At 41.1% G+C, this 23206-nt stretch overlaps 1 protein-coding gene across 4 annotated transcripts in view; it reads left to right on the top strand.

The window, feature by feature from the left end:
- Positions 1–3205: 3205 nt before the first annotated feature.
- The window catches only part of POLQ (DNA polymerase theta), a 77421-nt gene continuing 57420 nt past the window's right edge, over positions 3206–23206 (top strand). For 2 of the 4 annotated variants that reach the window (XM_084801576.1, XM_084801579.1), the window contains exons 1-8: positions 3206–3498; positions 4696–4875; positions 7084–7214; positions 8951–9107; positions 14056–14164; positions 16013–16232; positions 17519–17666; positions 21113–21259. In XM_084801576.1, the coding sequence (XP_084657702.1) occupies positions 3339–3498; positions 4696–4875; positions 7084–7214; positions 8951–9107; positions 14056–14164; positions 16013–16232; positions 17519–17666; positions 21113–21259 (1252 nt within the window). In that variant the 5' untranslated portion in view covers positions 3206–3338. Of the gene's footprint in view, positions 3499–4695; positions 4876–7083; positions 7215–7946; positions 8469–8950; positions 9108–14055; positions 14165–16012; positions 16233–17518; positions 17667–21112; positions 21260–23206 lie in introns of those variants that run through there. The other 2 variants (XM_084801577.1, XM_084801578.1) reach the window with 2 other exon arrangements.

The raw sequence follows: 23206 nt of genomic DNA, 5'->3' as shown, positions 1-23206 counted from the left end.
CAGGAGTGAGTTGGCCTCCTGACTAGGAATTAGCCCACTGGCCTGCCAGAGAGAGAGAGAGAGAGAAAAAAAAAAGTCTCACCAGTGAGTTTGTCTGTTTTTTGGGGGGTAGGTGGGTGGTAGGAGTAAATCCGTTAAATTAGAGGTCCTTGGAGGCCAGTTTGCCTGCATTCCTGGATGTCCCCTAAGCCCTGATGGGGTTGATCGAGGTGCACCCCTCCCCATATCTACAACTTAAGAATTAACTCTCTCCTGACTTCCATCATAGCCAACAAGTACATGAAAGGGCAATTAAAAAGACATGTTATTAAAGGCAAGAATTCAATCCCTTTTTTCCTTTTGTTAGTTTTCTTTTTTCTTTCTTTCTTTCTTTCTTTCTTTTTTTTTTTTTTTTTTTTTGAGACAAGGTCTCTCACTGTACCTAAAGCTCACCCAGAACTGGCTGTCTAGCAAGCCCCCAAAATCCTTCTGCCTCCAGCTCCCCAGTGATGGGGCTAGAGGTGCTTACTGCTGCCTGGCTTATTATGTGGGTTCTGGGGGGGGCACTCAAGTCTTTGCTTCTACTGAGTTTAGTTAGTGATGCCTGCTGGAGTATTGACTGATCTTGTGGGTTTGATCATGTGTGGGTGAGCACAGCTGCGGCGAGTTCATGAATGCAACAGCCATGTCCAGCCTAGGAGGCAGCGTTTCCCACCCCCCCATCTTCCTCATCCTCCTTACATTCTTTAGGTCCTTCATCCTAAGTGTTCTCTGAGCCTTGGGAGGGTTTACAGAGATGCCCCTCTTAGGGCTGAACACTCAACAGTCCTTTATTTTCAGCACCGTGACCAGCTGTGAGTCTGTACATTAACTACAGAAAGATGTTTCTCTGCCACTGTTGAGAATAAGATCAATCTGTGGGTGTAGGGATAAATGTCTGACGGCACTTTGAAATGTCCGTTTAGCAAATTAACACTAGTAGGTTCCTTTCTAGGGCCTACAACTATGCTATGCATGGACCGATAGCCAGGCTTATGGTAATAATAACTTTTTAAAGACTTTATTTATTGGTTTTATGTATATGAGTGCTCTATTTGCATGTACACCTGCATGCCAGGGGAGGGCATCTGATCACATTATAGATGGTTGTGAACCACCATGTAGTTGCCAGGAATTGAATTCAAGACCTCTGGAAGAGCAGACAGTGTTCTTAACCGCTGAGCCAACTCTCCAGCCTGGTACTGACATTTTTCAGAAGTAGCTTTGGTTTTAGTTTTGAAGATTTAAAAAAAAAATATTGGGAATAGAAAATGAAGATTTGAAAGAAAATTATAAAATCTGAAGCTTATTTTAGGCTTGTAGCAGGATGCCAGCTTTCAATGTTTTCCTCATTTGATCATGGCTCACTTAATGAAATAAGCTAGCATTTGGTGGGCTAACCATAAGAGATTTCTCTGGCTTATTCTTTTCTCATTACAATGTTGAATTACTATGGATGCTTATTAGCGTATTTAAATGTAATTTTCTCTGAGCAGTACTTACGTGGCAGCCCTGGTCGCAGCACCTTGTATACACACTCATCCAGGAGCCTCATTCCTCCCTTCACAGGATGTGGACATAAGCACTGAGGGGTTATGTAAGCTGCCCAACATAGCACAGTTATTACATAGCTATTGTATTTTTAAGCCCAGACTGTGTAGGTCTACAGCTGGACTCTTAGTTCCTGCCATGAGTGTAAGTCAGATTCCTTTGACAGTCCTCTAGTTCCGGTTCATTTCTCCCAGAGCAGCAGTCACAATTTAAATTTTTAATTTATTCAATGTTTACATCGGTATCTCTCAGAGCAGGAACCATTCCACCGTGCCACTGCTACACAGAGTCTAGTATGTAGTTGATGCTCAATCATTTCTGATGCATAAAAGAAAGAAGTGTTTCTTTCACGGAGTAATGCCTCCCTCTGGTGGGATTTTAGAATATTGTCATTTAACCGTTTCCTAAATTCCTCTCTTTTGCTTTCCTTCCTACTAAGGTAAGGGCCATAGTTTCTGCAGGGTAGGCTTGTTGCCCTCTGCTTGGCTTAGCAATAGGAACTGCAGAACCAGGTAATTAACAGGCCCCAGTTTATGTCCGGAAGTCGGTCAAAGCGCATCTATTAATGAACTCATTGCCCAGAATGAGCCCTCATGCACTTTCACAGCCTCTTCTTTCAGCACCAATGCAATCTGTTTAACACCGCCAGTTCTGATCGTAAGAATCCTCAGGAGATAACGCTTGAAATAGCACCTGAGTGCAGAAATAGCCCCTCCCCTATTAACCGTCAACACAAAACAGCAGCGCTCACATCAAAGGGACTAAAAGATTATTCTGGAACCAAATATGAGTTACCATGGCCCCAGGAACACAGATTTAAATTGCTCTATATACATACTGTTCTATGGTAGCAGTTTCACAGAGTTTTTTATATTTACAAAGCCAAGAGGGTTATACATTAAGACATTTTAAGATACATTGGTTGAAACATCAGGTAGGTTAGATAAAGCGAATCAAGGTTACCCTCTGCTGAGGGGCTCAGATGTGGAGGAATGCGTACCTAGCTTTTGGGTTGGTGGAAGCTAAGAGTCTGTTCATACATTCCAAAAAGACTTACTTAATACTCACAAGAATGTGACAGAGTTGTGTGACCAAACAAGTGGCTATTTAAGGGGCCGAGATAGCCCAAAATAATTCTGCACCGAACCAGCCTACAGCCTGGAATATTTAACTCCGAGGTGGCTTCTTCTGCTTCACCCCCGCCCATCTTACTTCACGTATTCTACAAGAGGAAAGCAGGACAAATTGCATTCTACCAGAAACCTTCAAAATTTCCATTTTACACAATCTGGAACAATTTTCGAAAAACCAAAACGAAACAAACAAACACATAGTAAAGAATACATTTTTTCCTAATCTATTTACATAAGGGCAGCTCATTAGCTCAGTTTATTGCCAGCACAGCTTTCTTATTCAAACCAGAAGTGGATAAAAACAGAAGGAATGTTTTTAAGACAATCTACGAATGCAGGTTCAGGTGTTCTGTTCCTTCAAGGTCTCGAATGCTTAATCCCTTTTTCATTACCTAGCGGCCAGTGGAGGCCGGAAGCCAGACTTCAGCGCGGGCAGTTCCTTCCCTCGCCACTCTATGGTAGTTGGGTCACTCTAGCCACAATAACTCTATGGTTCCGGGGCGGGCCGGGAGGCCTGAATTTGAAGGCGGAGGCGGGAAGATGGTCGTTGTAGCTGTCACCAGGCCGGGGTTCTCCGGCATCGGAGGCCTCTGGGACTGTGTCGTGCCCTGAACAGCCAAGAGGAGCTCGTTTGCAATGAATCTTTCGCGCCGGAATGGGAAACGGCGGCGTTCATCGTCCGGCTCCGACTGGTTCTCGGGAGACGGTGAAAGCTGTGCCAGCCCTGAGCTGCCGTCTAGGCCGGTGCTGAGTCCGCCTCCGGGGCTGGGACGCGGCCCTAGGGCCGCAGGGGCAGGTACTCCAACACTCGGGCTGAGTTGGGCTCTGATGGCTGCAGGGGCATGCTATCCAGGACCGGAGCTGGGAAGACGGGAGGGCTGCCGGGGCATGCTGTCCTGCACCGGGGCTGGGAAGGCGGGAGGGCTGCAGGGGGATGATATCCTGCGCCGGGGCTGGGAAGGCGGGAGGGCTGCAGGGGGATGCTATCCTGCACCAGGGCTGGGAAGACGGGAGGGCTGCAGGGGGATGATATCCTGCGCCGGGGCTGGGAAGGCGGGAGGGCTGCAGGGGGATGCTGTCCTGCACCGGGGCTGGGAAGGCGGGAGGGCTGCCGGGGCATGCTGTCCTGCACCGGGGCTGGGAAGGCGGGAGGGCTGCAGGGGGATGCTATCCTGCACCGGGGCTGGAACTCCCATACCTGGCGGGTAGGCGGCCTCCCTCCTGGCTTCCAGCAAGCTCGGCTGATTGTGTCTTTCCTCGCCACTGCCTGTGTAAAGATATAGGCGTTCTTTGGGTTTTGGGTCTTTACAACTTGACAGAAACAACTTACAAGTTGGACAGATCCTGTCACCATGTAGAGGGCTTTGCTTTGAATAATGTCTAGTGCAACCTCACACTGTCTGTAGTACTAAGGTGCTGGGTGTAGCGTAGGATGCAGGCTGTTTGGAATCAAGAACAAAGCTGGAAGGGATTTGTGTTGTTTCCTTAGAATGTTAGCCTAATTCTTGTTTGCTTTTTAAGCCAAGGGGGCTTGTTCTAGCTCAGGCTGGCCTGAGGTCTTGAACTCTTGAGTCTGCTTCTGATCCCCAAATGTTGGGATTACAACCCCTGTGTTGTGCATCAATTAACTCTTTGCCCTTGGTTATGCAGACATCTTAATACTAAAACACAAATAGAAACTTCTTTAACAGCTTTGTAATGCTTACTTATCCCTCACCGAGCGCCTTCCTCCCGCCTCATTGGTCCAAACTCCTTTTTTCAGTGTGTATAGCACCATTTTGTTTGTTTGTGGCTCTTAAGAGTTTTCAAAATCATGTCTAGTAGGTAAATATTTGCTGGTGTCTTTCTGTACAGGATCAGTTTCTTATTAAGTGTCTTGAAGTCAAGATGTGTTTTCCGTTTCATTTCAGCGTGTAGGAACTGCAACAGCAGAGGGCTAACCACTCACCTTTTATGTTGGAGGTGATGAAATTGTTTTTTGTTTTCCTGAAAGGAACATGCAAGCAAAGAGTTGCTGGCGAACAGATAGACCAGCTGCTCCTGGCGAACTGGGGACTCCCTGAAGCAGTTCTGGAGAAATACCATAGTTTTGGTGTAAAAAAGATGTTCGAATGGCAGGCAGAGTGCCTTTTGCTTGGACAAGTCCTGGAAGGAAAGAATCTAGTTTACTCAGGTATTCAAATTTATGCAAATTCCTTTCACTTAAAGTTTTCACTGTGAATGATTCTGTGTTGGGACGATCACATTTTATGTAGGCGGACAAGCAGATTCAGTGTAACTAGAGAAACTGGCAGAAATATGTGCAGTGTCATCATTTGCATACCGAAATCATGAAAAGTCCCATTATGTGGGAGAGCAGGGGAAACAAGGCTGTTTCCACTTATTTAATGAGCATATATCCCAGAGTGAGTTTGTAATGGGAGTGCCTGCCTGCTCCTTCCTCAATTGATCTCAGTTGCCTTTCAGGTTTTGTTTTGTTTTGTTTTTTCCTGAGACAGGGTGATTCTGTGTAGCCTTGGCTGACCTGGACTCACTTTGTAGACCAGGCTGGCCTTGAACTCACAGTGATCTGCCTGCCTCTGCCTCTGAATGCTGGGATTAAAGGTGTGCACTGCCTCCACTGCCACCACCACCCAGCTTTACATGGGTTTTCAAGGGCAGCTTTGATATGTACAATTAAGGATCAACTATAAGCTACAATACCTTTGTGTCAGTCTTCCCTGAAGTTGCAGGTCATTTGGGTTTTTTATCAAGGCTATAAGAAAGCTAGACAATTAACTAAGTAGATACACGTTCAGACTGGTTTGGTTTGGGAACCGTATCATTGACTGGCCATGTGAATTTGCAAATTGGAGGGAGAGTGCAGGAGGGGAGGCTGACTGACTTGGTGGTGCTGAAGATCAGGTATCAGAGCCTCGGACGATTGGCGCACAGAAAGTATTCCTAAGCCACAGCAGTGCCAGTTGGTTGCAGTGGAGGAATTTCAGTCTCTTAAATCACTTGTAACTTTGGTCTCAACTTGCACAAGCAACCATATGTTGCTTTCAGGATAGACCAAAAAAATCCTTAATGGTTATAAAACTCTTCTTCACGTAGCATTTAAACCTCTTTAGAATCTTTAGCTATGTGTGTGTATGCATATCTGTGTGGGTGGGGGCTGAAGTGCAGTGTGCACAGAGACCAGAAGAGGATGGCAGATCCCTTGGAGCAGGAGTTATAGGCAGTTGTCTCTCTAGCCCCAACCCAGCCACTAGTGGTTGTTTGTTTGTTTGTTTGTTTTTTTAATCTCCTTATCATCTCTCCTGGGGTATTTTGTAGTCCAGGCTCTTGAGGTGGCCCACTGGCAGTCCTTTCCTGTCCCCACAGTTTCTTTCCTTTCTGTAAGCTTCCTTACAGCTTCTCCCAATTTCTGTCCAACACCTACCTTGTTATCTTAAAGGTGTTCATAGTGGTGCTTTTACCAATTCAGTGGGTTCTTAAAGAAACATAGAATTAATGAGGTATTCCGTAGTGTTCATCATTAATTTGTTGTAGACTTATTAACGATAATATTGGTTATTTCTTAGCTGCTGTTATAGAAATAAATGGACACAGAAACCTGTTAGATTTTTATGCCTTATGCTTATGCCTTCATGGACCTGGGGTTGGGCAGATATCAACTCTCTAAGCTATCTTGTCTATTTCACATCCAAACCCTCATAAAACGCTCGCCCATGTTCCACTTGGGCTGCTCCCGCTCCATCAGGCTAGTCCTCAGAGTAAAGTGCTTTGGCCATGTGTTCCTGGTTCCCGCTAACCCATGGCGGCCTGCTTCTTCTTTCCCCTTCCTCTTCTATCTCCCTCTTGTGGTCCTTCTGCTCTCCAGCTCATGAACCTTAGCTCCGCCTACCTCTGTTCTCCCAGTCCAGGCATAGGCAACTTTATTGGCCAATCAGGGCTAATATGGAGGCAAGGTTGTACAGCTTCACTTGCTGTGTGTGAGCATTTGCTTGTAGACAGTAAAGATCCTGAGGGACAAGCAGTTAACACTTGAAGGTATAGTAGTTCCATATCAGCCACAACAATGCCCCCTTTCTGTCTAATTAAAAAGGCTATTCACCGCAGTATTAGTAATCACACAAACCAATGTTATTTTTAATAAATCTACAACATTAATTCCTAATATAAAAATGTAAAAACCCTCCATGTTTACTCTGGGACCATTTAGAAATGTACTGTAGAGTCAAGGGCTTCTTAGGGTTAGAGTTTCACAGAGCTGTTGAGTCTTTAATGATGCAGTAGCTCCAGACTCTGTAATAGTGGGCATGGCTTACAGCGTTTACTAATGCAGTGTGGTAAACATTACTTTTTGTCATAATTGTGTGGAATAATCATATTTTAGCTCCTACAAGTGCCGGGAAGACTCTTGTTGCAGAATTACTTATTTTGAAGCGGGTTTTGGAAATGAGGAAGAAAGCTTTGTTTATTCTGCCCTTTGTGTCTGTGGCTAAAGAGAAGAAACACTACCTCCAGGTAACGGCTCTCAGTGTCTGAATAGTGAAAAGTTCGTCATTGGTAGCATTGGCTTTACCCACTTGAAGGAGGGGTAAAATCACATGGAAAATGAAGTTTCTCTTATTACACGTATGTAGCTCTAAAAGCTGACTATTCAAAGTCTTAATAGTTAAGTGGGGCAGCTGGGTGTGGCAGCACAGATGTGGGACTGGGTCTACTTGAGATTCTGGGCAGGAGGATTATCTGGACAACTTGGTAAAACCCTGTATCAAAGAGTAAAAGAGGCCTGATATTCTAGCTCAGTACTACTAACAAAACAGACACACCCACAAGAGAGGATTTAAATGTTATTATTGCATGAAGTAGAAAGAGGTCACACAAGCAGAGTAGCCAGGGGGATATGTATAAAAATGATAAACTTTCATAGGAAGCAAAGACTAGCATGTAACTGCGGATGAAAAACCAGCATTTAAGCTGAATAGTTGGATTAATAGATTGAAGTATGGAAAAAAGCATGTTTAAGGAAGCCGATCGCATCCCAGCCGAGGACCACTGAGAAGCCTAGGGACTGAAGGAAGAGACTTTGTGCTTAAGGAGGAGCTCCAAGTCTGCAGTCAGACTTTCTGTCTTGTTAAATGAGTCGTAGTTTCCTCTGATGCAGTACTCCACAGTTTTTAAGACATTTTCACAAATACAGTGTCTATTAGATAGAAGAAAAAGACTTTTGTAATTCCTTTTTCTTTCTTTTAAATTAAATAAATTTTTATTTTATTTATTTATTTTTTTTCAAGACAGGGTTTCTCTGTGTAGCTTTAGCTGTCCTGGACTCACTTTGTAGACCAGGCTGGCCTTGAACTCACAGTGATTGGCCTCCTCTGCTTCCTGGAATACTGGGATTAAGGGCCTACACCACCACACCCAGCTGACTGTTGTAATTTCTTTAGTGAAGTAGTGTGCTGTTTGAGTAGACATCATGTACAGACTGCTCAGAGATCTGGACTTTCGTCCCGTGTTGCCAGGCACACAATCTGCAGGGCCTTGTGGTTTTTATCTGTAAACTGAAGCTGTTAACTCATAGTACTATAATGCAACAAACCCAGACTCTCAGGAGAAATTGACTAGATGAACGGCTCTAAAGTTCTATGGTTTTATAAATCTTTTCAATGGTTATTTCAGAGGCCAAATAGCCAACACAGCTGGTCCTATTCAGTACCCTCCTCTCAACTTAGACTCAAAGTAACAAAACCGTGAAAGGACCCTTTTACTGAGAAGGTATGTTAGTTAAAAGTTAAGCCAAAAGGTTAATATCAATCCCACCGAATTTAACTTTTGAAAACTTTATTTCCATCATATGAAAAAACTAATCTTTAGTAGGATGAGAATATTTTCCTTGTAAACCGTTGATTAGTGTTAAAATTATCTACTTTCTCCTATTGAATCAGACGTGTAGAACTTCAGTGTTTTCCAATTTTAATTTCTGTAATAGCTATTAGAACTTATATTATTAAACCATTTAATCACGTGACAACTTACTATTTTTAATGGAAATATCTGTGTTAAGGTTTGTTAAATCTAAACATTTTAGCATATATATATATATATATTTTTTAGTATTTTACTATAATAGCTATTGGGTCTTCACTAGAGGCAACCATCTTTAAATACTTTTGTCTATGTTCTAGAGTAGAAGCCAACTACTGTAACTCATTACATTTTAAATTTTCATCTGTATTGTTTCTTTTTACTTAATTTAGAGTCTGTTTCAGGAAGTAGGGATAAAGGTAGATGGCTATATGGGGAGCACCTCACCAGCTGGACGCTTCTCCTCCCTGGACATTGCTGTTTGCACTATTGAGAGAGCCAATGGGCTGGTCAATCGCCTCATTGAGGAGAATAAGATGGATCTGTTAGGTAAGAAAGTTATAGAATTAAACAAGTATTTCCCGTTGCTGTTTTTGGTGGAATGAGGTGAAACTGTGATTCCTTTATGACCTATGTTGTTTACTTTCTGACGTCTATTTTTGGAGGCAAGAACTGTCGGAGGTAATGTCAGGAGCTTCATGTTTAAAAATGCGTATGTCTTGTGTCTTTCTGTTATTGATTTTCCCATCTTGCATTAAAATTGATTTTCATGTTTATTTACTTACTTACTTAGTTCATTTCCATGGGTGTGGGTGTGCATGTGGCATGGCACGTAAGGGGAGGTCAGAGACAACTTGTTGGAGTTGACTCTCCTTCCAGCTGTGGGTTCTGGAGGGCAAACTCAGGTCATCAGGCCTGACAGTAAGTCCCGTACCCCTCGACCTGTCTTCCTAGCCCCTTCTGGCAGTTTTGAACTTTACAAAAGACAGGGTGTTCTTGAGCCTCTGCCATTTCTCATTGCTGTTTTCCTGTTTCAGCTTTGCTAGAGAGAGAAACAAGTGTGCTGGGGAGGATCCACCTTCTGCACAACTAGTGGACATATGTGTTTGTTATCATATTTTGGTACTATGTGATCTAGAGTAGGACTGAATTTTGTGCTTGACACTCTAAAAACGATATTTTTTTTATCTTAATAACTTTCTTCTTCCCTTAAGAAATGGGCACTAGATAGAGGCAGCAGTAGGAAAGGGATTGTAGTAGCAGTAGAAGCAGCAAGTGTATTAGCTTGTTGAGAACCCAGCAAAAAGGTTGTGGTGGGGGAGAGGTGGAGGGTGAGACTCAACGGTTAGAAAGGATGGAAAGACTGCCCCCTACAGCTCAGAGAGAGAAGTCACAGTCACTTTATATCACAACTGTCTTAGTACTTGGGACATCATTAGGCTTTAATGATCTTGATAATTGTGCTTTGCACACTAGGCAGCATAAATACTTTTTGAAAAATGAAAGTATGTTGAAATAACTTGTCATATAATATGAATTGGACACAAGGAATTTTTTTTTTTTTTTTTTTTTTTTTTTTTTTTTTTTTTTTTTTTTGGTTTTTTGAGACACGGTTGCTCTGACTCACAGCATCTGCCCGCCTCTGCCTCCCGAGTGCTGGGATTAAAGACGTGCGCCACCATGCCCGGCTGGAACATTTTTCTTATGCCATTTAGAAATGGAAAGGCCCTTATGAAGTACTGGTATTATAAAGCACTAAGACCTCCATGATAAACTGTGAAGGAGAAGAGTCAGGTGACAAAGGAGGGCTGTATTCATAGAAGGTGCCCACTGAGAGTCAACAAAGACGTGGCAGGGTAACTAAAATGTGACAAGAAAAGTAGAAAACACTCTGAAGCTCCAACCCTGCGTGCCGAGGGGCAGGAGGAACCAGAGGTAGAACCACAGGGGCAGTTTGTTTTCTTCTTTTTGAGCAGTACTAGGGATTGAAGGCACAGCTGTTCACTAAGAAGACTCATATACTGGAAGATGTATCCATCTCAGTAGATGAACAAAGTACAGCAGGCAGACAGATCCGAAAAGGCAAGTTAGAAACTCTTAAGTAGCTGAATCTAAAGATGTCTAAATGGTTTAAATGCCAAAAACGTAAAAAGTTTAGTTTAAAAAGCACTAATACCCATGGTAGTGGTAGTGCACACCTTTAATCCCAGCACTTGGGAGGCAGAGGCAGGCTGATCTCTGAGTTTGAGGCATGTTCTACAAAGTGAGTTCTAGGACGGCCAGAAAATTTTCTTTTTTCGAGACAGGGTTTCTCTGTGTAGCCTTGACTATCCTGGACTTGCTTTGTAGACCAGGCTGGCCTCAAACTCACATTGATATGCCTGCCTCTGCCTCCTGAGTGCTGGGATTAAAGTCGGCCAGAAATCTTATCTTGAACAAACAAATATACCCACAAACAAACAACCCTCCAAAAACCAATAAATAGATAATTATTAAAAAGCAACTAATGACTGCAAAGAAGATTGATGAATGAAATTAAGACTTAAAAAAAACTAAATGAAGAAATAGAAAATTAGAAGTCAACAGTGAAATAAACTACAAAAACTATATAAACACAGGTAAATTGGAAAATATAACTTTGAACAGTCAGTGTGGGTCACTGAAGAAATCACAGGAGAAAAAAAAATTCCCAAAATCATATAAAAAGAAAATACAGTTTACCAGAATCTTTGGTATACAGTATGGGCATTTTAAGAGAGAAGTTTCTAGCTATGAAAGCCTACTTCAAAAAAATCAGAGCAATCTCAAATAAGTAACCTAACAAGGCACCTTAAGGTCTCAGAAGATCAAGGAAAACTAAACTCAAAATAAGTAGATAGGAAGCCATGGGTTATTACACAGAGATCTCTGCTGGTGTGGGATACCTCCTTATGAACTATGATCAGGGACCCCCAGAGGCACCCGAAGAAGGCGGGCTCTTGGCATTCTTTGTGGAGTTAGAGCTAGTTGATGGGACCCAGCTGCTGAAGACACCACACACCACTCAATTAGGGAAAATAAAATTCTAAAATTCATATAGAAGCACAATCCCAAATAAAAAGGTTCAGCAAGTATGCCTGACTGATAGTACTGCACAGTACTAGCACCAGAACAGATGTGGAGACCAGTGGAAGCCAAGAGGGCGTGCGGAAACAAACCCATGCAGCTCTAGTCCCGGGTGCTTGCTGTCCAGTTCCTGGCAAAGCTGTCTAAATGCACACTGGAGAAAAGACAGTTTTTACAAGCCCTGCTGTGAACACTGGATATCTACATATAGAAGGGTAAAACTAAATCTTTATTTCTCACCTTCTACAAAAAATCAATTTAAAATGAACCCAAGATTTTAATATAAGACTTGAAACTACTAGATGACCACATAGGGACACACTTAAAAAATAAAGTCAAACCTTCTGAGTAGGATGCTGACTAGATTCTACCCCCCACCCCCCCAAAAAAGAAAAAAAAAACAAACAAAAAAAGTAGCACTGACTAGATTGTACCAAATAAAAAGTCTGTACAGCAAAGGAAAGAATTCCCAATGTGAAGAAACAGCCTGTAAAATGGGAGAGAAATATCCACCGGTTATATATGTACTAGGAGATCAAAACCCGGAATATACACAGGTCTCAAAAGCTTAAACAACAAAAGAATAAATAATCAGTCAGTAAATGGGTGAATGACCTGAATAGTTAGTGAATGGATAAAGAATATAAAATGAAGCCACAAACAAAATCATGTTTTTAGGCAAATGCTTGGAATTGTAATCATTATTTTTACCAAAGTTAGTTTGATTCCAGACAGATCTGTCTTTTCTGTTATGTAAAATTTAGATGAAAACAAACAAACAAACAAACATTAAAGTAGAAAAGGGACTGTTTGGAAAAATAAGGGGCTAGTATGAGAGGGTATGGGGTAACAGGGTAGTGAGGGGTAAATATGTTAAGTATTGTATTAGTCAGGGTTTTCCAGGCTAACGGAACTTACAGAATGAATCTCTATACATAGAAAGGGGATTTATAAGAATGACTTAAAAGCTGCACTCCAGCCAATCAACAATGACTGCCTATGAGCAGAATCCGGTAGTTGTTCAGTCCATGAGGCTGGGCTCCCAAAGAAGTAGGCTCTAGTTAACGCCAGTGAGCGCGAGGGCAAGCAGGCAAAGAATGAAGCTTCCTTCTTCCTGGCCTTATAAAGGCTTCCAGCAGAAGGTGTGACCCAGGAAAGGTGAGTCCTCTCCACCTCAAGATCAGAAGTAAAGGCCTGTCTTTCTATTGGAAAGATCAGGATTAGAAGTGGATCTTTCTACTTCAAATTAAGGAAAATTCCCTCACAGGAGTGCCCTCCATTTTCGGTTGTAGTCAAGTTGACAACCAAGAATAGCCATCACAAGTACATTTAATGCGTATATGAAAGTATTTAGTGAAACTCATGTTGTGCAGTTAATATATGCAAGTAGAACACATTATAAAAGTGAAAATATAGAACTAAAGAAACCATTGGTCCATAAGCATTTCCTTAATTGAGATTTTTGCTAACACTGAAAAACTGATATGGGTATTTATTATCTATTTACTTCTACAAAATTACCAATTTAGAAATGTCTGACTGGTGACAAGTAATTTTTCTTGGGTGTGCTCGTTAGTTTTGTCAACCTGACACAAACCTAGACATATCTGAGAGTGTGAAATCTCAATTAAGGAAATGCTGCTATCATGTTGCCAAGCAAGTAAGCTTGTAAGGGCATTTTCTTGACTGATAATTGATGTGGAAGTGTCCATTCAGAGTGGGCAGTGCTGTCCCTAAGCAGCTTTCCCTGGGATGTTTAAGGTGAAAGCGGGAGGGAAGGAGGAATGGGGGGATACAAGTGATGGCATAACAATTGAGTTGTAATCTGAATAAATTAATAAAATTTTTAAAAAATTAAAAAAGCAATAAAACAAAACAACAACAAAATAAAACAAAAAAAAAAAAAAAAAGAAAAGAAAAAAGAAAAAGAAGAAAAAGAAAGCAAATTGAGCAAGCCAGGAAGTAGCCCTCCTCTGTGGTCTCTGTTCCAGTTCCTGCTTCCTGGTTCCTGCCTGGCTTCCTTCTGTGATAGACTGTGATGAGGAATGTAAGCCAAATAAACTCCTCCCCACGTTGCTTCTGGTCATGGTGTTTATCACAGCAACAGAAAGACTAAGAAACCAGCGTTGGTAGTTTTCTTAGCTCTGAGTAAGCTAAGTACTGACCTTTTGTAATTAGAATAACTGGTGACAGGATTGCTTAAGATCGTTAGAACATCTTGGAAGAGAATTGGCCACTATGCAGAATCTGGCGTTTCCTTTGTGGTGGAACTTGCGCATTGCCGACAGGATCTTATTATGACAACTGTTTGTCGTTAGACATGTGCTGCTTTGCCTTAAGAGTCTTAGAACAGTGCAGTTTTGTAAAAGGTCAATCTGGGAACTCCTTCTAGGAATGGTGGTTGTGGATGAGCTGCACATGCTGGGGGACTCTCACCGAGGGTATCTTCTGGAACTTTTGCTGACCAAGATTTGCTATGTTACTCGGAAATCAGCATCGTGGTAAGTTCTTGAAATGACTGACCTCCTGATTTTGAAAAGATGTTGAGAAAGAGTGTAGTGCCTTCTTTATTTAAACACATTTGTGGGTAATAGTCTGCTCTTCTTCTAGAACAGCAATTCTCAACCCACTGGGAGTGCAACAACCCTGTCACAGGGCTGCCTAAGACCATCGGAAACAGACATTTACATTAAAGTGCACAACAGTAGCAAACTTACAGTTAGGAAGTAGCAATGAAAATAATTTTATGGTGGGGTGGGGTCACCACAACACAAGGAACTGCATTAAAGGGCCGCAGCATTAGGGAGGCTGACTGGTCTACAGAAGTACTAAATTGATGTCAGGCTGCTTTTGACCATTTAAACATTTCCGACTGCTCTCTTTTAACGTGTAGATTATGATGTTTTTCTGATAGATTAAATGTCTAGTGCTTGTATTTGCCACTTATACATATATCTAATTTAAGTAGCTAAGGCTAATTTTGTAAAATGATACTTTCAGCCTCTACTTCTTAGAGCATAGACTGTTAACTCTTCTAGTTTAAAAGTTAAAATATGTTTGCAGCAATTTCTACTTCCAGCTACTTGAGTTTTTCGTTTTAGACTTTATATATTGATTTTTTATTAAAATTAAATTAAAAATAAAATTTATTGTTAAAGAAACCTACAAATAAAATAAGTGTCACACACCCAAATTAGCCAGACCCAAAGTTTCAATAAATTTTTGCAGTTAGACTAGCTATTTACAGCAAATTTTACACTTTTCTTGCCCAGTATATCTTTATGCATTTGCTAGACTGCTTCCAAACATTTCTGACTACTCATTTAGACTGCCACTGAAAATGACAACTCCATGATAGAATTAGAGCTAGAAAAACGGTTAGCTTCACATTCTTTCTCAAATTTGTCATTACTTGCACTCAGTCCTTCCTAATCCCTTAATATTTAGCCCTTTTATTTGTTTTCTTACATGTCATACTGTACCTATGTTTCCATGTTTTCATATACATTATATATTTTTTTATATATTATTGGCTAGATTATGCATATGAGGAAAAACATAAGGTTTTTTTTTCTTTCTGAGATTGTGTAAACTCGATAAATACACATCCAAAGACTACAATTTTCTGTACATTTTATAATTTAATTTTTCTTTAGCAGTGGGTAGTATTCATATATATATATATATATGTGCATGCATTACATTGTCATTATGCATTCATCTGTTGATGAACAAATAGGTTAATTCATGCTTTGTTATTATGAATAAAGCATCAATAAACTTGGGATTACAGATATCTCTATGGTAGGTCCTGAGTTCTCTGAGTGTATGCCCAGGAGTGATAGAGGCGTCAGATAGTAGTTCTGCTTAAATTTTGTGAGAAATCTTTAAACTGATTTCCACGTGGGCTGCATTGATCTGCACTTGTACCTCCACTAATAGTGACCCCCTCCAACATTGTCAGATTTGTTGATGATGGTTCTTCTGAGTGGGGTGAGGTGATATCTCAAAGGACTTTAATTAGCATTTTTTGATGGTTAGGGAAATTCAGTACTTAAAAAAAATAGTTATTGGCCATTTATGCTTTTTTTTTTTTAAACTGTCTATTCAGTTCATTTGCCCATGCCCATTCCCAGCACTGGGAATGCAGAAGCAGGTGCATCGCTGTGAGTTCGAGGCCTGCCTGGTCTGCAGAGCAAGACCAGGACAGCCAACACTACACAGAGAAACCCTGTCTTGAAAAACAACAAAAAGCAAATGTCTGCATTTGTGTACCAAAGACCATGAATATTGCCAGCAGTACTGTGTGCTACTTTCTTCATATGTGTTCACTTCCATGTGTTTTCCAGCCAGGCAGGTTCAGCCAGTGCTCTGTCTAGTGCAGTGCAGATCGTGGGCATGAGTGCTACTCTTCCTAACTTGCAGCTTGTGGCTTCCTGGTTGAATGCTGAGCTTTACCATACTGACTTTCGCCCCGTTCCACTCTTGGAATCAATAAAGATAGGAAATTCCATATATGACTCTTCAATGACGCTGGTGAGAGAATTTGAGCCCCTGCTCCAAGTGAAGGTGAGCCATTGCTGTTCCATCTCCACTGCAGGTGCCTTTGCGCCTCCTAGCAAGCTGCTATCATTTCAGCTGTACAATTATAGGTTGCACAGTAGCTGAATGTGTATTATGTATCTGTCAGAACTAATATTAACCTAATCAGCTTTGTGAGAAGGAGAATCAGTATGCCTTCAGTTTAAACGTTGATCATTTCCTGATCTATAATATAAACATTTAAAAATGGACTTTCCTACTCAATGAGAAGGTTTTCCTATGGTTTAGTTTACGTTAAACACTTATGTACAACACCGGCATTTGTTGAATGCAGATCTACTATATAGTACGTATATTGAACGAGAAGATTATTTTTTTAAAGAGTTGTTTTTATTTTACATACATTACTGTTTTGCCTGCATGTGTATCTGTGAAGGTGCCAGAGCTCCTGGAACTGGAGCTACAGACAGTTGTGAGCTGCCATGTGGGTGCTGGGAATTGGACCCTGGTCCTCTGGAAGAGCAGCCAGTGCTCCTAACCATTGATCCATCCTCCCAGCCCTGAAGATTATTGTGATAAGAGTTAGGCTTTCCTCTGACAATGAAGAGAGGGATACAAAATGGCGGAGGTATTATTAGTTCAGTTATAAAACCTCTTTGAACCTTCTATCTTTTTCTATACAGTGGAGTATTATACTTGGTTTTGGTACGAATTCAGTATGATTGTGTGTGTGTGTGTGTGTGTGTGTGTGTGTGTGTAGCACTTGTAAAGTACTCAATAAACAAAAGCCATTCCCTGATGCCCCTGCACACACTGGCATTGTTCTAGCGTGGAGGGGCGTCCACAGGGCATTCGCTGTGTTTGGAACATACACTCCCATTACGACAGTGGTTCTCTGCCTTCACATCTGAGCTTGCTCGTTCTCCCAGGGAAACCTTGCCTCTAGGAAATCTCTATCAAATATGAGACTCTAAACATTGCGAATCTCTGTCCTTCGGCACATCATGTGCTGGCTTACTTCCTCACTGTGTTTCTCAGTGAGTCTGTAAATAAACCTCATGCTAGTTAGGAGTTTGTTTTATTCACCATTGTATCTCCAACACCTGAGATTACAGCTTAATAAACATGAACTGCATGAATAAAATGTTTATTTTTCACCCGTCAGCATTAATAAAGTTTATTTTTATTGTAAATGATTTTTATTATGTTTTTGAGTAGAAAAACCTTTCTTAAGAATCAAAATGTATACTTTTGAACCAGTGTGAAATGTTTTGAAGGTATGACTGATGTAGCTATTTCTCTTTGTTCTTTAGGGAGATGAAGACCACATTGTTAGCTTATGTTATGAGACTGTTCGTGATAACCATTCAGTATTACTCTTTTGTCCGTCAAAAAAATGGTGTGAGAAGGTAGCAGATACCATTGCCCGAGAGTTTTATAATCTGCACCATCAACCTAAGGGTGAGCGAGAGGTGGAAATGAAGCCTCCATCCTTACTGTATTTGACAGTAGAGCTGGCTAGCGATGGTAGTAGCAAAGCTCATCTCTGTTCTGTCACCGCGTGTCCTGACAAAGCTGCTTTTGTGGTTCTAATCTTTTTCTGTCCTCGTCACAGGTAATGTGTACATATACTCAGGCCAATTATCTTCTGAGTTTTACAGTTCTATGTTTGTACATGTGTATAGGTTCTTCGTTTTGGACCCATGGGCTTTGAGAGACTTAATCTCTGGAGCCCCTAAATTGCAAAATTTTAGTAGATACTTTTTCTTCTGGAGAAAGTGATTATATCTCTCTTTAATGTCCAGAGGTATGACTCTTAAAAGAATGTAGATAAAATCAGGTTTGGCATTGCATATTTTATGCATAATATAGTGCATCATTTGAAGTGTAATTCAATGAATTTTAATGTATAAAAGTATATATCTGTTTATCCAACAGTGTTATAATCATCATATAGAATGTTTTTACCACTCTGAAATGTGCTTTTTTGTTGTCAGTCTCCCCACTTTGTTGTCAGCTGTAGGTGACCACTGACATGTTGGATTGCTATGCCTTTTCTAACAATTTTATATACGTGATGTCACTAAGTACATGTATCTCTTTTGTAAATAGTTTCTTTCACACAGCATGAAGTTTTTGAGGTCCATCCAAGTTATTGCATTGATGGATTCGTCCCTTTTAAATACTGATTTAGCATACTGCAATAACTATTACTATATGTTTTACTGATTATAGTCTGAACACTGTGGCCTCAAATGTTTTCCTAGTATGTGATCATGTGTGGTCTTTGCTTATCCTCTCTCAAAGGTGTTTCTGTTGCTTACTTTTGCTCCTGTGTTGAGGCCATATTTTCTCTCATGATTCATATTTTTTGTTGAATTCAAGACCTTTTAGAGATCCACTCTGGATATTGTTTCCTCTCTTTTTTTTTTTTTACTTATTCTTTCTAGGAAATTTTATAAAATACTTGAGATTGTATCTTGAATATTAAAGTTGAAAATATCTATGATTAAAGATTTAGTTTTATGAAATTTAGTTTGTATGTTTAGAACTCAGTTACCCTGACCAACCCTTCTCTCCCTTTTACCCCCTCCTTGTATCTTAGCAGTGAATTACTTTGGAATAAATGCTGTTTTTACATCAATGTTGTCACTGCTATCGCTGAGATTTGTCTGAGTCCTGAGGCCGTTGGCTTTGCAGTGAAGTTCTAGAACTGCACACCCGGGCCAGGCAGAGGATGTCCGTCGTAGTCATAGTAAAGGATGTCCGTTGTAGTCATAGTAACGGATGTCCGTCGTAGTCATAGTAACGGAGAAGCACTTTACTGCTTCTTCTTGGCAGGGGCGCCATCAGGAGGGGAAGCAGTCAGCATTCCAGCCTTGGAACCAGGGAGTGTTGTTGAAGTTTATACTGACTGCTGTTTGGTCCAGGACTGTGTTGTTGTAGTGTCCCTTCCAGGCCCACCTTACCTGGTGCTGTCTACACCGTGCTAAAGTATCCTCTGACATTGTTCCACGGCAGCCTGCACTCTTTAAGGATCAAAGTCAGCTTGATGTTCTTTTGAGTTTTGTTGATCTGATTTGTAGCAGTGGTTCCCAAATGCCATGTTTGGATGGTGCCTGGTCTGATCTGTTTATTTTCTCCAGAAAAATAAAGTAGCACATTTTTCATAAATAGAAGTTTAAAAATTTGGAATTATCTTACTAATTTTTTTAACCTTAAAATGAACTGAGCTGAGGAAAAGGAAGCTCATTTGATAAACTGCATTGCAAACAAAAAGACATAATTTTTTTTCTTTAGAACCACATTAAACAAACAAACAACAAAAAGGCAATCCAAGGCATAGTGATGCGATTGTAATCCTAGCACAGGGGTTGTGGTGAAAGGTGGGCTGTTGGGTGACTCCTGAGGAGAAGCACTCGATGTTGTTCTCATCTCTACATGCATGTGCACACATGTGCACCCACACACATGAATACACACAGACATACACGCATAGAAAACACTTCTTTTGCAACAAACACACCGATAGGTAATAACCTAGTGTACTTTTATTGTCTTTAGCAAAATAAAAGGTTGGCAACCCTATGTGGATCCTTAGAATTTTAAGAAGAGTTTATTTAAAAATTAAAAACACATGAAATTTAAGATACACATTATTATTATTATTATTATTATTATTATTATTATTATTATTAATTATTTTATTTATTTATTTATTTATTTATTTATTTATTTATTTTTGAGATAGGGTTTCTCTACATAGCCCTGGCTGTCCTGGAACTCTTTCTGTAGACCAGGCTGGCCTTGAATTCATAGAGAATTGCCTGCCTCTGCCTCCCAAGTGCTGAGAGAAAGGCATCCACCACCACTGCCTGGCCATTAAAATGTTTGTAATGAAGCTTTGTATGTTCAAAGTCTGGGAAGTTCTCTACGCAGGTAGGGTTCCTGTGCTTAAATCCTTACTAGGGGAGACGTAACACTGAAGGCGACACTGAGAGTTAGCTGGTGACTGTTAGATTAGTGACCAGGAGCTGGAGTAGTTTCCGCAGAGAACTAGGACCCTAGGCCCTGCTGTGTGCAGGCTGGTGGCACACATCTTGCTCAAGGATTGTGATGTTTAGCCTTTGATTTCTGTGTTAGCTACTTTATGTCACTGACAGAAGCAACTTAAGAAAGGGAAGGTTTCATGGTCTCAGAGGGTACAAGTCCATCAGGTGGGAAGAAGTTGGGGGAGTTCAGGAGGCAGAGTTGGGCTCCTCATATTATGGCAGCAGGCAGGAAGCAGATGGCAAGGGCTAGAGCCACTGGGCTTTCCTCTTAAAGGTGTACCTCCAGTGGCCTACTGCTGTGAGCCTCGGGGAGCATTCCCTACTCAAGCCATAACAAGATGTTCTTCAGCAAGCGCCTTTGAACATCACGCCCCTTACAGCTGAGCTTCCTAACTTTTGGATACATTATTAGAGCTACTCAGGAAGATTTACACATTCTTCTTTTTTTTTTTTTTTTTTTTTTTTTTTTGGTTTTTCAAGACAGGGTCTCTCTGTGTAGCCTTGGCTGTCCTGGACTCACTTTGTAGACCAGGCTGACCTCGAACTCACAGAGATCCGCCTGCCTCTGCCTCCCAAGTGCTGGGATTAAAGGCGTGCACCACCACACCTGGCGATTACACATTCTTGAGGTCCAAGTCACATCCCATCTCCATTACATCATAGTGTCCTAGGTCAGTGGCTTTAAAAGACCCACAGGTGATAATATAGTATATGGCAGTTTCTGAACCTTTCTGAATCTTTAATTTTGCTATTACTTGCCAAGTAACTACTGATGCAGCAAAGAGACTTGTATAGTTGGTGATTTATTTTATTTATTATTTATCATCTATTTATTTGTGTGTGTGTGTTTGGCAGGATCAGTAAAGTCATCTGGATTTCCACCAGTGATTCTAGAGCACGAGAGCCTTCTGGATGTAATGGATCAGCTAAAACGCTCCCCTTCAGGACTAGACTCTGTGCTGAAAAACACTGTGCCCTGGGGAGTCGCATTTCATCACGCAGGTTCGTAATCTTGTATTTGATGTTCTCATCATGTGCTACAGACATGATTCCGTGAGTAAGAGCACTTGCTGCTCCTGCAGAGGACCTGGGTTTGGCTCCCAGGACGCATATGATGAACTGCCTATAATTCCAGTTTCAGGGGATGTGATGCCCACTTCTGTTGTAGCAATTATTAATATTTACTATTCATATAGTTATGATGGCAGTTATTTAAACTGCTATCATATCAATAGAAGACACAGATACCTGTTAGATTTTAATAACCCTAAACCACTGGGGAAGGACACATATAAACCCCCTAAGCTACGTTGTTATTTTCCAGCCCAAACCCCCATGGCACTTGCTTTAGTTATTCCTATCTGGGATGCTTCCCATCCAGAATTCTCATAAACACTTGCACATATGCAAAAGGAACTTTTATTCTCCTGAAGTAACTGCCATCTCTGAGGCTTATTGCCTCTGTCTGCTAACCTAGTTCTAGTCCTGGAAGCTTCTTGTCTCCAGTAACCTAGGCCTAGAATGTTCTCAGCCTCTGAGACTTACTGCTCAATAATCTCACCCTTACCTGTTCTTTCTGAGCTCTGGGCTGGCTGGTTCAACTCAGCTGTTCTGACCTAAACTTTTCTCCCAGCTGACTTATTCAATCTGGCTTCTCTCTTGCCCCTGAATTGCTCTTCGTGGCTGTAAACCAACTCAGCAATCTGCTCTAATCTCCTAGTTCCTTCTCATTCTCTGGCTCATTGTGTCTTCATCTGAGTTCTCTCTCTGCAACCTGTCTCTATTACTGTCCCAGTAAAACCGCCTTCTCTCTCTCTCTCTCTCTCTCTCTCTCTCTCTCTCTCTCTCTCTCTCTCTCTCTCTCTCCTCTCTCTGTGTTGCCTCTTAAGTAGCTTCCCTTTCTCTCTTCTTTTGAGAGTTGGGTGGATCCTGTTTTGTCAAATCTTTTTCTGATTCATCACTTTCTTTTTCTGCTACTTAATTAGACATTGCTTTCAAGTATGGGTGCTTCCTTCTACAAACTAATTTTACCGTCATTGTTTGGGATTAAAGGCATATACCACCACACTTGGATCTAAGCTCTTTTTTTTTTTTTTTTAAAAACACCTGATCCTTGCTCTATATACCAGGCTGGCCTTGAACTCAGATCTGCTTGCTTCTGTCTCCTGGATTAAAAGCGTGTTTGTACTGGCTGTTCTTCCAAAGATCCTGAGTTCAATTCCCAGGAACCAACATGGTGGCTCATTAACCATCTATAATGAGATCTGGTGCCCTCTTCTGGCCTGCTGGCTCACACGCAGGCAGAATACTGTGTAAATAATATATATCTTTAAGGGTGTGTTTGTATTCTAGCCGGATTACATAGACCTAGCTCTCTTGCCATAGACCACGTTCTGAATTAAAGTTCCTCTACACACATGTTTTGCATCTGGGCTGCTTCCCTGTCTCCTCCTCACCGCATGCTGTCTCTTCTCCTCCCTCCTGTGATTCTCCTGTCCTCCAAGCTGGCTAACCTTAGTTCTGCCCAACCCAGGTATAAAGCATTTTATTAGCCAATCAGGAATAGTTTTGGAGGCAAGGTTGCAGAGCGATACTTGGTATACATGAGCATTTGCTCGTAGAACAGTCAAGATCTTGGGATAAGTACCAGACCATGCTGCAACACACTTATGGTCCCTGTGAGCTCCTGTACACTTACATATTGATGCAGGTTCACTCACAAACACATAAAATAATAAAATAGATCTAAAAGAATTTTAAAAACTTTACCAGACTTTCATAATTTCTTCATTTTTATAGTTATGTGAATTTACTTCTTGTTAATCACACTTAAGTAATACTTGTAGATCTCATTTTAAGAAACAGTGGATTAGACAGACATAGTAAAACAAGCATTTTTAAGATAACTTATCTAAATTGTATGAATATAGTAGATAATGAATTTTTTTC

Source organism: Acomys minous (genome assembly GCF_964271855.1).
Source record: "Acomys minous genome assembly, chromosome: 11".
Taxonomy (NCBI): Eukaryota; Metazoa; Chordata; class Mammalia; order Rodentia; family Muridae; genus Acomys; species Acomys minous.
This window is presented reverse-complemented; position numbering and strand designations above follow the sequence as displayed.